The sequence below is a fragment of the Schistocerca gregaria genome, chromosome 3 (assembly GCF_023897955.1).
Source record: "Schistocerca gregaria isolate iqSchGreg1 chromosome 3, iqSchGreg1.2, whole genome shotgun sequence".
Classification (NCBI taxonomy): domain Eukaryota; kingdom Metazoa; phylum Arthropoda; class Insecta; order Orthoptera; family Acrididae; genus Schistocerca; species Schistocerca gregaria.
This window is the reverse complement of record NC_064922.1, coordinates 947,915,702-947,933,348: the sequence shown is the minus strand read 5'-3', so window position 1 is coordinate 947,933,348 and position 17,647 is coordinate 947,915,702. Positions and strand designations below refer to the sequence as shown.

Below are 17,647 nucleotides of genomic sequence, written 5' to 3'. Positions count from 1 at the left end.
AGATGCATATTTCAAAGAATCAGTCAATGTAGTTGCGAAAAGGTATACCTTCTTTCGTACAAAACGTACGTCAGGTCAGACTAATCGGGAGTGGGTTGCAACCTTGCAAAGCCTTACTAGGGACTGTGCTTTTGAGTGTCAATGTGGACTCCCATATTCTGATACTATGGTACTTAATGCAATTGCACAGAATGTTTCTGATGTTCGTATAAGGGAACAGATTTTGAAACTAGTCAATCCCTCCCTTAAACAAGTGATGGACATATTGGATCGGCAGGACACACTTAACTTTGCTCAGGAATCATTTGAAACTTCGCCAGCAGTGTGTCAGGTTAACCGGCCCGCCGGGCGAGCTGCACGAAGTAGTAAACAGCCCTCGTGCCTGGCCGCGCCGCTGCCGCCAGGGTCTCAACCACGTGTGCCGTGCCGACAAGCAAATGCAGTGATCAAATCATGCCCGCGGTGTGTTAGTAAGGATTCGCCTGAGAATTGCCCGTCACGCCGAGCTATTTGCTTTTATTGTAATAAAAAAGGACATGTTCAGAGTGTTTGCCAGAAAAAGCTGAGATCGGAAACTCAAAACTGTTCCAGTCCCTTTGCTTCGCGCCAGAATCGGAATCGAACCAAGGATACTCCGGCTCGCGAAACTTCGCCCATGGAAATTCATGTAGTTCATTCCACTCCACCCAGTGCCACTCTCTCTAATACTGACTGTGTTCGTCCCAAAAATAGTGTGCGTTGACATCGCCGGAACTCCCGTCAAGTTGCAAGTGATTATGTACCAGTGTCAGTTCACGTTGCACGAGACAGTCGCTCTTGTCGTCAGCAGGACAATAACCTATTTGTAGACTTGGACATTAACGGCAAAGTGATACCATTCCAGCTCGATACCGGAGCTGCAGTTTTACTGCGCAATCAAGACACGTACAAACAGCTGGGCACACCTCCGTTGCGTGCCGCAAATGTTAAGTTAACTAGCTATTCAGGTCAGGAGATCTCTGTGTTAGGACAGTGCAGCCTTCTTGCAACATACAAAGGACAAACAAAACTTGTGTCATTTTACGTCCTTCGGTCTTCTTCTGCAGTGAACTTGTTTGGTTTCGATTTATTTCAGTTGTTTAACTTGTCTATAGTACATCAGGTCCTGCCAGTGAACCAGACGGTGCCTTCAGACAGTGTTTCTCGTCTATGTGAAGAATTTGCAGACATTTTTGCACCGGGCCTCGGTTGCGCTAAGAACTATAACGCACATTTGGAACTGAAAGTGAACGCGCAACTGAAATTTTTCAGAGCGCGCAATGTTCCCCATGCATTGCGTGATGAGGTCGCAAAAACATTACACGATTTGGAATCACAAGGTGTAATTGAACGTGGTCATGCATTCTCTCTGGGCATCACCCTTAGTAATTTTGCCAAAACCTTCCAGAAAGTTGAGACTTTGTGTGGACTTCAAGGCAACAGTGAATCCACAACTAGTGATTGCAACTTTTCCTATACCCCGCCCGGAAGATCTTTTTAACAAACTGTGCCCGGGTAAATATTTTTCGTAGTTGGACCTAGCAGATGCGTACTTGCAAATACCGGTGGACAAAGAATCCCAGCGCGTTTTGGTAGTTAACACGCATCTTGGGTTGTATCAATTCAAACGACTGCCATTCGGGTGTGCATCAGCCCCTGCATTGTTTCAGCAATATCTACAAACTGTTTGTGCGTCGGTCCCTACTGCAGAAAATTATCTGGACGATATTATGATCTCCGGAAAGATGGAAGAAGAACATTTGGCCAATCTCAGAACATTATTTCAGGTCTTGCAACAAAATGGTCTTCGCTTGCGGAAGGACAAATGTGTGTTTTTTGCTCGTAACTTGCCATACTTGGGACATTTACTCCATGCCCAAGGCATACATCCCAGTCGAACACACCTTCGTGCCATACAAGACTTGCCTTTGCCGCAGAATTTGAAGCAGCTACAGAGTGTGCTGGGAAAAATAAATTACTACCATCGCTATGTGCCCATGCCTCTTCCATTTCAGCTCCGCTTCATCGCTTACGCCGTAAGGGTGTTCCGTTCGTCTGGACGATGGAATACGAACGCGCCTTTCGCCAGTTGAAATCGGCGTCGCTTTCCAATACTTGCCTTATGCCATTCGATCCCCAGAAGCTCATTTTGTTGATGGTGGACACATCGGATTTCGGGATCGGTGCTGTGCTTGCGCACAAAGATGGATCGCACGATCGCCCTATTGCCTTTGGGTCCAAATTGCCCTCGTCTGCACAAAGAAATCATTCACAGATCGAGAAAGAAGCATTGGCTCTCGTATTTGGTGCTACAAAGTTTCATGATTTCTTATATGGTCGTCACTTTACCATAATCACAGACCACAAACCTCTGACATCGCTTTTTCATCCGACCAAGCCTGTACCTCCACATACAGTGCAAAAATTCATTCGCTGGTCTATTTTCCTCTCACAGTAACGCTACGATATCTTATATCCGTCCACTGCTAACCACGGAAATGCCGATGCGTTGTCCCGCTTGCCTGAGGATAGGGCATTCGATTCCTCCGAACTTGCTTGCATGTTCATTGAAACCGATGACGTGGTCAAATCATTTCCGATTGATTTTCATCGTGTAGCTACAGCCACAGCTGCCGACCCTGTCCTTGCTACCATTCTGCTATGCATGCATGCTACCGTGTTGCTACGCAATGGCCCTCGTCAAAGTTACGGATCAGGGATCCGTTGGTTCGCCGATTTTTTGCTCACAAGGAGAGACTTTTTGTACAACGTGGTGTTTTGCTGCTGCGTTCTGATAATGATTAGTCCAGGGTCGTGGTACCACATTCATTACAGTCCTCTGTCTTACAGCTTCTCCACCAAGGACATTGGGGTATAGTGAGAATGAATTTGCTCTAAGGCATACACAGGACGTATCACAATTAATGGTGTAAACACATACAGTTGAAAGTACACGATACTGGAAGCAAAAGAGTCTCAGTAAACATAGGGTCGAAGATTCATATCTTAAGAGCTACGAGCAATTTTTCATCTTCGATACTGTGAGGCAAATCTCTTCTACTGAAAGCTCTTTGCTTTCCATATTTTGAGAAATGGTAATGTGGACCAAAACAAGAAAAAAATGTCCAGCTCTAAAATGCATACCTTAAGACCTATGAGCACGCACTTATCTTCACTACTTGGAAACACAACACTTCTAATGAACAATTGCTTATAACTTTTAAGGTATGGATTTTAGAGCAAATGTTTACTGGACATTTTTTCCTTGTTTTGGTCCATACTACTACTTCCCAAAATGTTGAAAGAAAAGAGTTTTCAGTACATTTGCCTCACAGTATCAAAGATGAAAAATTGCTCGTAGCTCTTAAGGTATGCATTTTCGACCCTATGTTTACTGAGACTTTCTGTGGTGTCACCGCCACACACCACACTTGCTAGGTGGTAGCCTTTAAATCGGCCGCGGTCAGGTAGTATATGTCGTACCTGCATCTCGCGACTATCAGTGATTGCAGACCGATTGCCGCCACACGGCAGGTCTAGAGAGACTTCCTAGCACTCGCCCAGTTGTACAACCGACTTTGCTAGCGATGGTTCACTGACAAAATACGCTCTCAGTTGCCGAGACGATAGTAAGCATTGCCTTCAGCTACGTCATTTGCTACGACCTAGCAAGGCGCCATTATCAGTTACTATTGATACTGTGAATCATGTAATGTCAAGAGCAACATTCACCATTAATGGATTAAAGTTAAGTATTCCACCAGCTACATCCGTTTTTCTGAAGTCTACTTTCCTTGTCCTGTTCCAGACCTCACGCCAGCCTGCGTGAGCTAAAACGCATGCCTTTCAGCCTCCTCTAGTAACACGGTGTTGGCTCTCCTGCCAACCACAACACTTTCAACTGTATGTGTTTATGTCATTAATTATGATACACCCTGTGGTTGTTCACAGCATCAATGCAGCAGTTATCTGAAGTACTGTTTAATTTTATCGTCACTATCCCTTCCAGCCTTCAGCACCCAACTCTTACCCATTTTCCAATGCTTTCATCCTTAATTTATTAAAATATTCCATCATGTCCCATTGCAAAAAACTATCACGACAATTGAACAACTCCAAATATATACTAACACACAAATACAGCTGTAGGTCTTAATAACAACTGCCATTTCCTGCCGTTATGTAGACAGGAGTGACACCACCAGCAGTCGACCAATGGTGCAAACACCCGGAAGATGCTCCCTACGTCGGATTGAAACTGCTTGGTGGTATTATAATAATAAATGTGATTCAGACTGTTTTTGAATAATTGTTTAAACTTTTAGTTTCATTACTAACAGCTTATAACATTGATTCTTATTTGCCGAAAATTTTGTTCATAATATACTCAGTCCACATGAAGTTCAAGAGTTCTGAAATTCTAAATAGTGCTTTTCTGTATACTTGTATAAAATTTTCAATTCCAATACTGATATAAATTTCAAGCCCTTATTTTTCCTAACAGTTAGTTAACAATGTATGCATGGATAGATTGCTATTCACTATGAAAATGACACACTGAGTTGCAGACAAGCACCATGAAAAGACCATTAATCATTTAGCTTTTGACCATAGCTTTCTTCAGAAAAGAAAATGCACGCACACGCACTTGCATAAGCAGGCACATCTGACAGACATATGAGCGATATCTCTGGCAACTCTGACCTGGACTTTCCACAGTCTGACTTTGCCTAACAGTTCCATAGATCATAACTGTGATCTCTTGATATGTACACTGCCTTTACTCAAGAGTGTTTTGCAGCTGCACGCCAGAGTAAAATCTTCTTGGTAACCAAGCTGCATCATTTCAAATTAAATTCTTAAGCTTTCGGCAGTGGTTCCTTTCACTGTCTCCAACTGACTGTCAATATTGGCTCAGTGATCTACTTACTTAGGCAAGGGGGCAATGTCTATAATCTTCCGGAGGAAGGATGAAATGACTCATGCACATGAAGGTGAGTTGAGCACTTCTAGTAGCTCTGTTCTGCTGCTGGACAGAATGATGTGAGGTGGTGCATGGAGCATGTGACACTTACAGGGAAGTGGAAGTTTAAAATGTTGTACCATCCCATCAACTTACCTGATGTCATTTAGTCCTGCAATGGTCTGTAACTGTTAGAAGCTATCTAACTCTCCTTCTTAAGCATGCATCATTTTGGCTTTCATCTGCAAGCTTCTGGATGTTGCTACCTTATCAATACCTACATCAATGTCTATGTCTGTAGTCTTCCAACTACTATGATGCCTATGACAGATGGTACATCCCATTGCACCAATTATTAGAATTTCTTTCCATTCCATTCAAATATGGAGCTCAGGTGACAAAAGCCTAAGAATTTCATCTGCAATCTCACAGCTTGAAACCTGAGCTGATTTTATTCTACGGGCTACATGCTGACCAATTACACAACTGCTCTTTTACATTAATCATTAACTACCTTTAATCTTGTTTCATATAACTTATACATTCTTCTATCTGCAATGTCAGAGTCACACACGTGCGCACACCCACACCCACCCACACACACACACACACACACACACACACACACACACACACACACACACACACACACACACACATTATAGTATTAGACATATAAGATGATCCTGGTCTGAATAAATAAATAGTTATATTAAAAACAAAGATTCCAAGACTTACCAAGCGGGAAAGCGCTTGTAGACAGGCACAATAAATAAAACACACAAACACACACATAGAATTTCTAGCTTTCGCAACTGACGGTTGCTTCTTCAGGAAAGAGGGGAGAAGAGGGAAAGACGAAAGGATGTGGGTTTTAAGGGAGAGGGTAAGGAGTCATTTGTACAAATGTCTGCTTGTGTCTGTGTATGTGCGGATGGATATGTGTGTGTGTGCGAGTGTACACCTGTCCTTTTTTCCCCCTAAGGTAAGTCTTTCCGCTCCCGGGATTGGAATGACTCCTTACCCTCTCCCTTAAAACCCACATCCTTTCGTCTTTCCCTCTCCTCCCCTCTTTCCTGAAGAAGAAACCGTGGGTTGCAAAAGATAGAAATTCTGTGTGTGTGTTTGTGTGTTTTATTTATTGTGCCTGTCTACCAGCGCTTTCCCGCTTGGTAAGTCTTGGAATCTTTGTTTTTAATATATTTTTCCCATGTGGAAGTTTATTTCTATTTTATAAATAAATAGTTACGTACTTTCACTAACAATTATTGCTTTGATCACTGATACATATGAATGACTTATATCTTTATTAAGATTTAATAGAGGCAATGATAAGGAAATATCCACCAGACTACAGATGCACATGGCAAATGACAGTTTAGGATATAAATCACTAATCATATTTCAGAGGATTTTGTTTTATGTTATTGTTGATCACAAATAAAGGGAGTGTGTCATTTACCATACTCTTTGGCATAGTTTTCAGCTGTTGTTATGGTTTCCTTGAGGAAATGACTGCATGCCACATCACCTAATGCTGCATAGCATCTTTGTGCTATTTTTAAATTATTCTCAGCAACTGCTATATTGGCAAGATTTGTCCACATTCCTTCAGCTTCTGGTTTATCTCCCAAGTTTTCTAAAAATGTAATGGCTCTTATAAAGTCATTATCATGCAAGGCAGTCCCAAATTCAACGAGTCCCTCATCAAGTTCATAACCAAGCTGATGACTCCCTTCTTGTACAACAACCTGAAACATATTACAAAAATATCCAATGCAAGGTACTGAAACCTCTAATACAAGTTACAATACATCTGTAAGTATAACTATCATCAAAATAAAACTATATGTAAATATACAGAGTGATCAAAAAAAGAACAGATTTCCAATGTGTATTACAGACAACCTGTGAAAAGCAGAAAAATGCTGAACGTCACTGGATAGAGGAAGGTTAAAAGTTTTATGTTGGCACAGATGCTACAATGTACACTCAATACAATCACCATGCATTGCTCGAGAAACATCAAAATGGTAATCCATTTCATTCCACACATGAACCAAAAGGTCCCTGTTGATTGAATTGACAGCTTCAACTAATTTGCTTTTTCAGACCTTGTAGAGTAGCTGCCATAGGTGGGGCAAAGACTTTTGTCTTTTACACCTACATCTACGTGATTACCCTGCTATTCACAATAAAGTGCCTGGCATAGGGTTCAATGAAGCACCTTCAAGTTATCTCTCCACCACCACTGAAGAGTAAGTATTCAACTGGTATTGATGATATTCCACATTATATTATAAAAATAACAGCAAGACAAATACTTTCACCTTTATTGGAGATATGCAATTCATCCTTATCATGTGGTGTCTTCCCTCAGCAACTGAAAATGGCAAAAGTAATACCCCAATATAAAAAAAGGTGATCATCAATGTATGGGTAACTATAGGCCTGTCTCCCTATCGTCAGGGTTTTCGACAATTATTGAAAAAGTGTTCCTTTCAAAACTAATTACATTCTTTGACAAGAATAATATTATTTCTGGATGTGAACATGGTTTCAGACCACAGAGATCAATTGAAACTGCCACTTTCAATCTGATAAACCATATCTTAAATGCAGTGGACAACCACAGAAATATCTCAGGTTCATTCTTGGACCTAACAAAAGCTTTTGATGTGATTGATAATTCTATACTCCTGAGGAAGCTCGAATGGTATGGTGTAAGAGGTGTGCCAAATAAGTGTATCAAATCATATTTGGAAAACGCTCTCAGGTAACTGAAATTAAGTATACAGAAGGAAATGAACTACAGGTACACGTTTCAGAATCCTGTGGACTAACTCATGGTGTTCCACAAGGCTCCATTTTAGGTCCCTCTCTTTTTTTTGGTCTACATTAATGATTTCCCATCACACATTAGGGATTCTGAACCAGTACTGTTTGCAGATGACACCAGTCTATTAATTGAAGGGAATAATGAAGAAAATCTTACTGCATCTGCAAAAGATATTACAAAAGGAGTGTCTGAATGGTTTACCAGAAACAGGCTAATAGTTAATCCCCAAAAAACGGTACTCATGAATTTCCACACTGATCAAAATAAAAATCCGGCACAACCTGTAATATGTATAGATAACCAAAACAATAGTTCTGTCAATGAAACTAAATTTCTTGGGATTCATATCCAGGAAAATCTTAAATGGAACACTCATATCACAGCTCTAAATTCAAAACTAGCAAAAATGAGCTATGTGGTAAGAATTCTCTGCAACAGTACTAGTGCAGAAACAGTTAGGGCTGTATACTTTGCTCGTGTACATTCAATACTGAAGTGCAGTATCATTTTCTGGGGAAATGTACATCAGGCCATAACAGTTTTCAGGAAACAAAAGGCAATTATAAGAATAAAGAAGTGAGCAGCAGAAAATCATGCAAACCTTTCTTTAAAGATATAAAGATCCTACCCTTCCCTGCATTTATATACTGGAAGTAGTCACTCATGACAAAAAAAGCATACTGAGAAAAGAAAAAACCTTTTTCCTCAAAACAAAAGTGTCCATGATTACAGTACCAGGTCAGACAGTGACATACATGTCAATCATTGTAACACCACATTATGCCAAAAAGGTGTATATCATGCACGAACAAAACTTTACAACAGATTACCAAGGCATATAAAATCTCTTACTGAACTACAAAGCTTTAAGAAAAACTGCTAGTATTCAGTCTCACAGTACCTTATGCAAGAAAAAAATGTAATTTGTATCTTTAATTGTAGAAATAAGTTATAAATATACAGTATTTCAAAAATTTGTAATTATTAACTGTATACATCCAATTAGTCATAAAAAATTATAAAATTTATGTTTGACCTTTGAAAACCCAATAGCTAAAAAGGTTTTCTGTCCAATATCCTATGTACAATATATGTACTTAAAAAGAGATTTATATGGACAAATAAATAAATAAATATTTAATCTATCCTTTCTGAACACTGTTAGATAGTTAGAAAAAATTTCTGCTGATCTTATTTCCGGCTTTAGCCAGCTTTCTGTACCTATAACTATTTGAGCTTCAGTGTTTTCTATTTGGGCTTGGAGCTCAGGTTCTTTCCCAACACAGCTACGACAATTTACAACTAGAATACCGATTGTTTCTACAACTAACTTACTGTGTTTACCTGCCCCCTTTTAGACTGACACCCTTTCTGGGTTCCCTGAGACCCTCTAACCTAAAAAAAAAAACACTCAGCCCCTTCTACGCAGCCCCCGCTACCTGTGTGTAGTGGACTCTGACCTATTAAGCGGAACCCGGAAACCCACCATCCGATGGTGCGAGTCAAGGAATCTGCAGCCTACACAGTCACAGAACCACCTGAGCCTCTGATTCAGACCCTCCACTCAGCTCTGCACGAAAGGACCACAGTCGGTTCTATCAATAATCCTGCAAATGGTGAGCTCTGCCCAAGGTGAGAGGTCAGTAGCCTTGTACACCAAAAACAATGATGAAGATCTTGTTGTCCACCTCTTCCAATCCACAGTTGTTGGATGGTATTGTTAAGATAACACCACACCTCATGGAAAAAGTGAGGTGGGATGGTGTCATGCATTACAATGAAATAATTGAAATGTTTGTGAAGATGAGGAAACAACTAGTTTTGCAGCACTTCCACATATGACAGTCCTGTCACAGTTTCCTCCACAAAAAAGAAAGGTCCATAAACCATTTAGAGCATAAACAGCACAAAATATATTCAGCTTCAGTGAATCTCGTTTTTATCTTAGACAATGATGCCAACATTTTTTGTATCCCTGATTTTTACATTACTGTAGGTTACTTTACCCAACAGATGAAATGCCAACTCATTCAAAAAGATGAGTCATTCAGAAAGAGTGACCTCTATCATAGCCTGGAGAACTGAAATTCAAAATTCATACCTTCTGTTATGGTCACTGGGATGCAATTGCTGCAGGAACTGCAACTTGTAGGGTTCCATGTACAGATGTTGTTTCAGAACATGCCACACCACTGTTTCAGGAAAACAAAGTTCCTGGCCTGCCTGTCTTATGGAGCTCTGTGGCTTCCATGTGAACACACCTCAAATACACTCAGCATTTTCATAGGATGTGCATGGCTCTTCCCTTTGTGTATGCAACCAACTTCCAAGAACTTTGTATGTCACTCTCAAATCGGCTTGTGCAGATGCAGCTTCTTGCTGAACTGATGCCGGGATGCACACTGCACTTCAACAGTGGATTGACTTCACTCAAATTCCAACCAACAAAATGATTTCTCTTGTTGTGTAGTCACCATGTTGCTATATGCAAACAACCCCACAACTGTGTCAAACTTTTGAGCCTTCCTCTATCCAGTGGTGTGGGCAATGTATCTTTATCTCTTATAATTTTTGTTTGTAAGATAAACTGAAAACTGTTGTTACTCTTTAAATCACCGTGCAGATGGAAAAAATTTCTACACTACTGGAAAATGGGAAAAAGAACACACTGACCCCAGTGACTAAGGCATGCCATAGTTGCTTGGAACACTACGAAAGGACAGTTAATGCATTGATTAAACTCACAACACTGCAGACAAACCATGAACCACATTATTAGGCTTGGAATGTTGGATGATTCTCAGCAATCTTTCAACTCCAGAGCCAGTAGCAGTCAGTTTGCCCTGGCTTACGAAGCTCCATCTTTGTCTGCAACATTGTTAGCATGCGGCAGTTTGGACCTCAACCAGTTATGCAACTGATGGAGTTTGTGTGAGGGCACATAGTGGGTCTATGTGAGGCTGGGTGGTCATACCACAGAACTGCACTACACATGGGATGAAAAGTCTCCCCAGTGCATTAATGTCACCACCAATGGTCAGCAGGAGGTGGACATGACCATCAGTCTCGGTCTGGACAGTGGTGATGCACTGATTCACACCAAGGTCATTGCATCTTATGAAGTCAAACAGTGGAAAGTTCAGGTTGGAATATCAACAGTTATGGAAAGGACAGACTGGCGTAAAGATGACATGCAGAGATGCAGACAGGCACAACAAAAAGACTGTTTCACATTAAGCTTACAGCCAAAACCGTCATCAGAAAAGAAAAACATGCATGCATTCACACAAGCTCACCTCACAAACATATGACCTCTGTCTCTGGCTGCTCAGGCCAGACTTAAACTGCAATGTGTCAAATGGGAACAACAATCCATAGTGCAGTGGGGAACAGGGAGAGACAGCAGCGTACAGGTGAGAGAAGAGGAAACAATGCTGCCTGGCAGTGCATGCAGGGACTATGGGTAGCAGACAGGACCACCTGGTGTAGTATCAAGTGGCTGTGGGAGAGGGAGGGAGGGGAAAAAGGGAGCACATGGATGAGGAATAGTGGAGGGGAAAAGATCAGTGGGTGCATTCACAGAGAGCAATGCACAGTAAGCGTGAGGGAAGAGGTGATATGCCAGAGGGACTGGGAACAGCTGGGTGGTGGATGTGGAGACAGTAGGTTATCATAGGTTGAGGGTGTAAAATTTTGAGGGCAGAGAAGGTGTTGTGCAGGTAACTTCCATTTGCACAGTGCAGAAAAGCTAGGGGTAGAGGGAAGGATCCAGATGGCCCAGTTTGTGAATCAGCCACTGAAATCAAGCATGTTATGTTCAGTTGCTTGTTGTGGAACAGGGTGGTCAACTTTGCTCTTGGCCACAGTTTGGCTGCAGCCGTTCATCCTGGTGGACAGCTGGTTGGTAGTCATACTAATATCAAAAGATGAACAAAGACTGCAGAAGAGCTGTTGTACGATGTGGTTGCTTTCACAGGTGTCCCAATCTCTGATGGGATAGGATAAGACTGTGACATGACTGGAATATGAAGTGCTGATTGGGTAGTTGGGCATGTCCTACACCTGGGTATTCCAAAGGTATATGATCCCTGTGGCAAGGGCTTTGGATTGGGAGTGGTGTAGTGATGGGCTTGCTTGGATGTTGTTGAGGTAGGGTGAGCAATGGAACACCATTTAGAATGGGTGGAAACAATAGTAGGTAGGTTGCTCCCTGTTCAGGACATAACAATATATAATCAAATCCCTGACAAAGGATTTGGTTCATTTGTTCCAGTCTAGGGCCATACTGGATCACAAGGGGAGCGTTACTTCTGTAGCTGGTTCTTGGAAGTGGTGGGAGGATTGGGGGCATGTGGCAATATGGCACAGGAAATCTGCATGTGAATTAATAGTGCCTGTCTGTGAAGACCATCTACCAAAGCAATCATGTTGTCTACCAGTTCCCAACGAGCTATCCACCAGAATGAATGGCCACCGTCAAACTGTGGACTGTTGTACAACATGCAGCTGAACATGACAGGTTTGATTTCAATGGCTGTTTCACAACATAGGCCACCTGGGTTCTCCCCTCCACCACCAGCTTTTCTAAACTATACAGATGGCAACTATCCTTATAAATCATTCCGGCCTCAACCTACAGTAACCTATTGCCCCTACACCCCAACATCATGCAGTCCACCTCCAGTGATGTTCCCACAGGCGCTTATGGAAGGACGAATGGAGACTCCGGGGATGAGAGTTGTTTTTGCCTTGGTGCCAATGATGGTCGTACCCATGTGTGGCATCAGGCAGGTGAGTGCCAATGTCTGAAGTGTATATGACAGAAGCACCAGGGATAACACCTGGCAGGTGTGGTGAGTAATATCTTACAATGGCCATTCTTCTCTGATGATCATAGAGGGAACATTGAACAGTGCATAGCACATCCAAAACATCATTCAACCCATCGTCTACTGCTCATGCACCAACAAGATGATATGCTTTTTCAATATGACAATGCATGTCCCATTATACCCTGCGCCACCCAGTGTACTCTCCAAGGTTTACGTCAACTACCCTGGCCAGAACAATTCCCAGATCTGTCCCCAATGAGTATGTCTGGGACTGGATGAAATGTTATCTTGCAGGCAGCCAAGAGATCTGGCCCAGTTGAGGCAACAGGTGGAAACTGCATTCCACAAGACTACATGATCCTCTCCATAGGAGAGTTGCAACCTGCATTGCTGGAAATGGAGGGTATACAGAGTACTAGTGTCGACATTTCATACATCCTTTCGACTGTACTCAGATGTTTATGGCTATGTACGTATGATCGTATGTTATATATGTCCTCAAGATTGTGTCAATAAAATTTCCCTCTGCTGGATTAATGAAATCTTGGTGTTCTTTTCCCAGTAGTGTACTTACTAAACAACAATTGCAGAGACAGACAAAGAAATAAAATCAGAAAAATGCTAGTAAAGAAGGGCCTTCAGTAACACTTGCAACTAACAATTAGTTTCATTTCCTTCAACCTCTTCCCCTTTTTAACAACTCAAGAATCCTCTGATTATGAAAATTAGATTTTATCTATCTGCCCTGCTACTTGTTAAGCTAAATATATCAGTCAGATACAAAACACTAATACAATTGGCTAATGTCAATACAATTTACAATATTTTCTTTTAAGATTCATCAACTTCGTATTCCACAGGAATAAGACCAGTACACTATATATGTATCCATGCTGATTAATATATGAGCATATATACAGGTGTATATGTAATAACAAAATATTCTTGTAACAATACTATAAAAAGGATAGTTGCTACTGACCATACAGTGGAGATGCTGATTCACAGATAGGCACAACAAAAAGACTGTCACAAAATAAGCTTTCGGCCAACAAGGCCTTCGTCAAAAATAGACAACAGATGCACACACACACACACACACACACACACACACACACACACACACACACACACACGCACGCACGCACGCACGCACGCACACGCTCACATTCATGCAAACGTAACTTACACACTCATGACCACAATCTCTGTTGCATTTGCATGAATGTGTGTGTGTGTGTGTGTGTGTGTGTGTGTGTGTGTGTGTGTGAGAGAGAGAGAGAGAAAGAGAGAGAGAGAGAGAGAGAGAGTTCACACCCAACCCCCCCCCCCCCCCCCCCACAGTCCCCATGCAACTCAGCATCTCCGCTACAAGATGAGTAGCAACTATCCTTTTCATAATACTGTTACACTCCATCTTACATTTTCCATTGTTTGACAAAATATGCAGAAGAAATGTGTAGAAGTAAATTTTTTTTATAAATTAACAGATATTAATGTTATTTCCCCCCCCCCCATGAACCATGGACCTTGCCGTTGGTGGGGAGGCTTGCGTGCCTCAGCGATACAGATGGCCGTACCGTAGGTGCAACCACAACGGAGGGGTATCTGTTGAGAGGCCAGACAAACGTGTGGTTCCTGAAGAGGGGCAGCAGCCTTTTCAGTAGTTGCAGGGGCAACAGTCTGGCTGATTGACTGATCTGGCCTTGCAACATTAACCAAAACGGCCTTGCTGTGCTGGTACTGCGAACGGCTGAAAGCAAGGGGAAACTACAGCCGTAATTTTTCCCGAGGACATCCAGCTTTACTGTATGATTAAATGATGATGGCATCCTCTTGGGTAAAATATTCCGGAGGTAAAATAGTCCCCCATTCGGATCTCCGGGCGGGGACTACTCAGGAGGATGTCGTTATCAGGAGAAAGAAACTGGCGTTCTACGGATCGGAGCGTGGAATGTCAGATCCCTTAATCGGGCAGGTAGGTTAGAAAATTTAAAAAGGGAAATGGATAGGTTAAAGTTAGATATAGTGGGAATTAGTGAAGTTCGGTGGCAGGAGGAACAAGACTTCTGGTCAGGTGACTACAGGGTTATAAACACAAAATCAAATAGGGGTAATGCAGGAGTAGGTTTAATAATGAATAGGAAAATAGGAATGCGGGTAAGCTACTACAAACAGCATAGTGAACACATTATTGTGGCCAAGATAGATACGAAGCCCACACCTACTACAGTAGTACAAGTTTATATGCCAAGTAGCTCTGCAGATGATGAAGAAATTGAAGAAATGTACGATGAAATAAAAGAAATTATTCAGATAGTGAAGGGAGACGAAAATTTAATAGTAATGGGTGACTGGAATTCGAGTGTAGGAAAAGGGAGAGAAGGAAACATAGTAGGTGAATATGGATTGGGGCTAAGAAATGAAAGAGGAAGCCGCCTAGTAGAATTTTGCACAGAGCACAACTTAATCATAGCTAACACTTGGTTTAAGAATCATGAAAGAAGGTTGTATACGTGGAAGAACCCTGGAGATACTAAAAGGTATCAGATAGATTATATAATGGTAAGACAGAGATTTAGGAACCAGGTTTTAAGTTGTAAGAGATTTCCAGGGGCAGATGTGGACTCTGACCACAATCTATTGGTTATGACCTGTAGATTAAAACTGAAGAAACTGCAAAAATGTGGGAAATTAAGGAGATGGGACCTGGATAAACTGAAAGAACCAGAGGTTGTACAGAGTTTCAGGGAGAGCATAAGGGGACAACTGACAGGAATAGGGGAAAGAAATACAGTAGAAGAAGAATGGGTAGCTCTGAGGGATGTAATAGTGAAGGCAGCAGAGGATAAAGTAGGTACAAAGACGAGGGCTGCTAGAAATCCTTGGGTAACAGAAGAAATATTGAATTTAATTGATGAAAGGAGAAAATATAAAAATGCAGTAAATGAAGCAGGCAAAAAGGAATACAAACGTCTCAAAAATGAGATCGACAGGAAGTGCAAAATGGCTAAACAGGGATGGCTAGAGGACAAATGTAAGGATGTAGAAGCTTATCTCACTAGGGGTAAGATAGATACTGCCTACAGGAAAATTAAAGAGACCTTTGGAGAGAAGAGAACCACGTGTAGAATATCAAGAGCTCAGATGGCAGCCCAGTTCTAAGCAAAGAAGGGAAAGCAGAAAGGTGGAAGGAGTATATAGAAGGTTTATACAAGGGCGATGTACTTGAGGACAATATTATGGAAATGGAAGAGGATGTAGATGAAGACGAAATGGGAGATACGATACTGCGTGAAGAGTTTGACAGAGCACTGAAAGACCTGAGTCGAAACAAGGCCCCCGGAGTAGACAACATTCCATTAGAACTACTGACGGCCTTGAGACAACCAGTCCTGACAAAACTCTACCAGCTGGTGAGCAAGATGTATAAGACAGGCGAAATACCCTCAGACTTCAAGAAGAATATAATAATTCCAATCCCAAAGAAAGCAGGTGCTGACAGATGTGAAAATTACCGAACTATCAGTTTAATAAGCCACGGCTGCAAAATACTAACGCGAATTCTTTACAGACGAATGGAAAAACTGGTAGATGCAGACCTCGGGGAGGATCAGTTTGGATTCCGTCGAAATGTTGGAACACGTGAGGCAATGCTGACCTTACGACTTATCTTAGAAGAAAGATTAAGAAAAGGCAAACCTACGTTTCTAGCATTTGTAGACTTAGAGAAAGCTTTTGACAATGTTGACTGGAATACTCTTTTTCAAATTCTAAAGGTGGCAGGGGTAAAATACAGGGAGCGAAAGGCTATTTATAATTTGTACAGAAACCAGATGGCAGTCATAAGAGTCGAGGGGCATGAAAGGGAAGCAGTGGTTGGGAAAGGAGTGAGACAGGGTTGTAGCCTCTCCCCAATGTTATTCAATCTGTATATTGAGCAAGCAGTAAAGGAAACAAAAGAAAAATTTGGAGTAGGTATTAAAATTCATGGAGACGAAGTAAAAACTTTGAGGTTCGCCGATGACATTGTAGTTCTGTCAGAGACAGCAAAGGACTTGGAAGAGCAGTTGAACGGAATGGACAGTGTCTTGAAAGGAGGATATAAGATGAACATTAACAAAAGCAAAACGAGGATAATGGAATGTAGTCAAATTAAATCGGGTGATGCTGAGGGAATTAGATTAGGAAATGAGACACTTAAAGTAGTAAAGGAGTTTTGCTATTTAGGAAGTAAAATAACTGATGATGGTCGAAGTAGAGAGGATATAAAATGTAGACTGGCAATGGCAAGGAAAGCGTTTCTGAAGAAGAGAAATTTGTTAACATCGAATATAGATTTATGTATCAGGAAGTCATTTCTGAAAGTATTTGTTTGGAGTGTAGCCATGTATGGAAGTGAAACATGGACGATAACTAGTTTGGACAAGAAGAGAATAGAAGCTTTCGAAATGTGGTGCTACAGAAGAATACTGAAGATAAGGTGGATAGATCACGTAACTAATGAGGAGGTATGGAATAGGATTGGGGAGAAGAGAAGTTTGTTGCACAACTTGACTAGAAGAAGGGATCGGTTGGTAGGACATGTTTTGAGGCATCAAGGGATCACAAATTTAGCATTGGAGGGCAGCGTGGAGGGTAAAAATCGTAGAGGGAGACCGAGAGATGAGTACACTAAGCAGATTCAGAAGGATGTAGGTTGCAGTAGGTACTGGGAGATGAAGCAGCTTGCACAGGATAGAGTAGCATGGAGAGCTGCATCAAACCAGTCTCAGGACTGAAGACAACAACAACAACAATGTTATTTCACTGTCACAAAAAATATGAATTTCTGCATAGAGTCACCAACAATTGAACTGTGTGGCTGCCATCAAATTAGTGCCTGAAATGTAGTTCTGCATTTTATCTCTACCATCCCACAAATTGAAACCATGAAATGTGAGCATCTGTGCCCCCCATCCCCATACATACAGTATTTTCTGCTATTCAAGTTGT

The 17,647-nt window shown here is 41.6% G+C and overlaps 1 protein-coding gene across 3 annotated transcripts in view; it reads right to left on the bottom strand.

Annotated features, from left to right (window-relative positions):
• The window catches only part of LOC126355880 (intraflagellar transport protein 172 homolog), a 372,812-nt gene that overhangs the window by 185,972 nt on the left and 169,193 nt on the right, over window positions 1-17,647 (bottom strand). For all 3 annotated transcript variants that reach the window (XM_050006382.1, XM_050006381.1, XM_050006383.1), the window contains one exon: window positions 6,444-6,732. In XM_050006382.1, coding sequence (XP_049862339.1) covers window positions 6,444-6,732 — 289 coding nt within the window. The remainder of the gene's footprint in view (window positions 1-6,443; window positions 6,733-17,647) is intronic.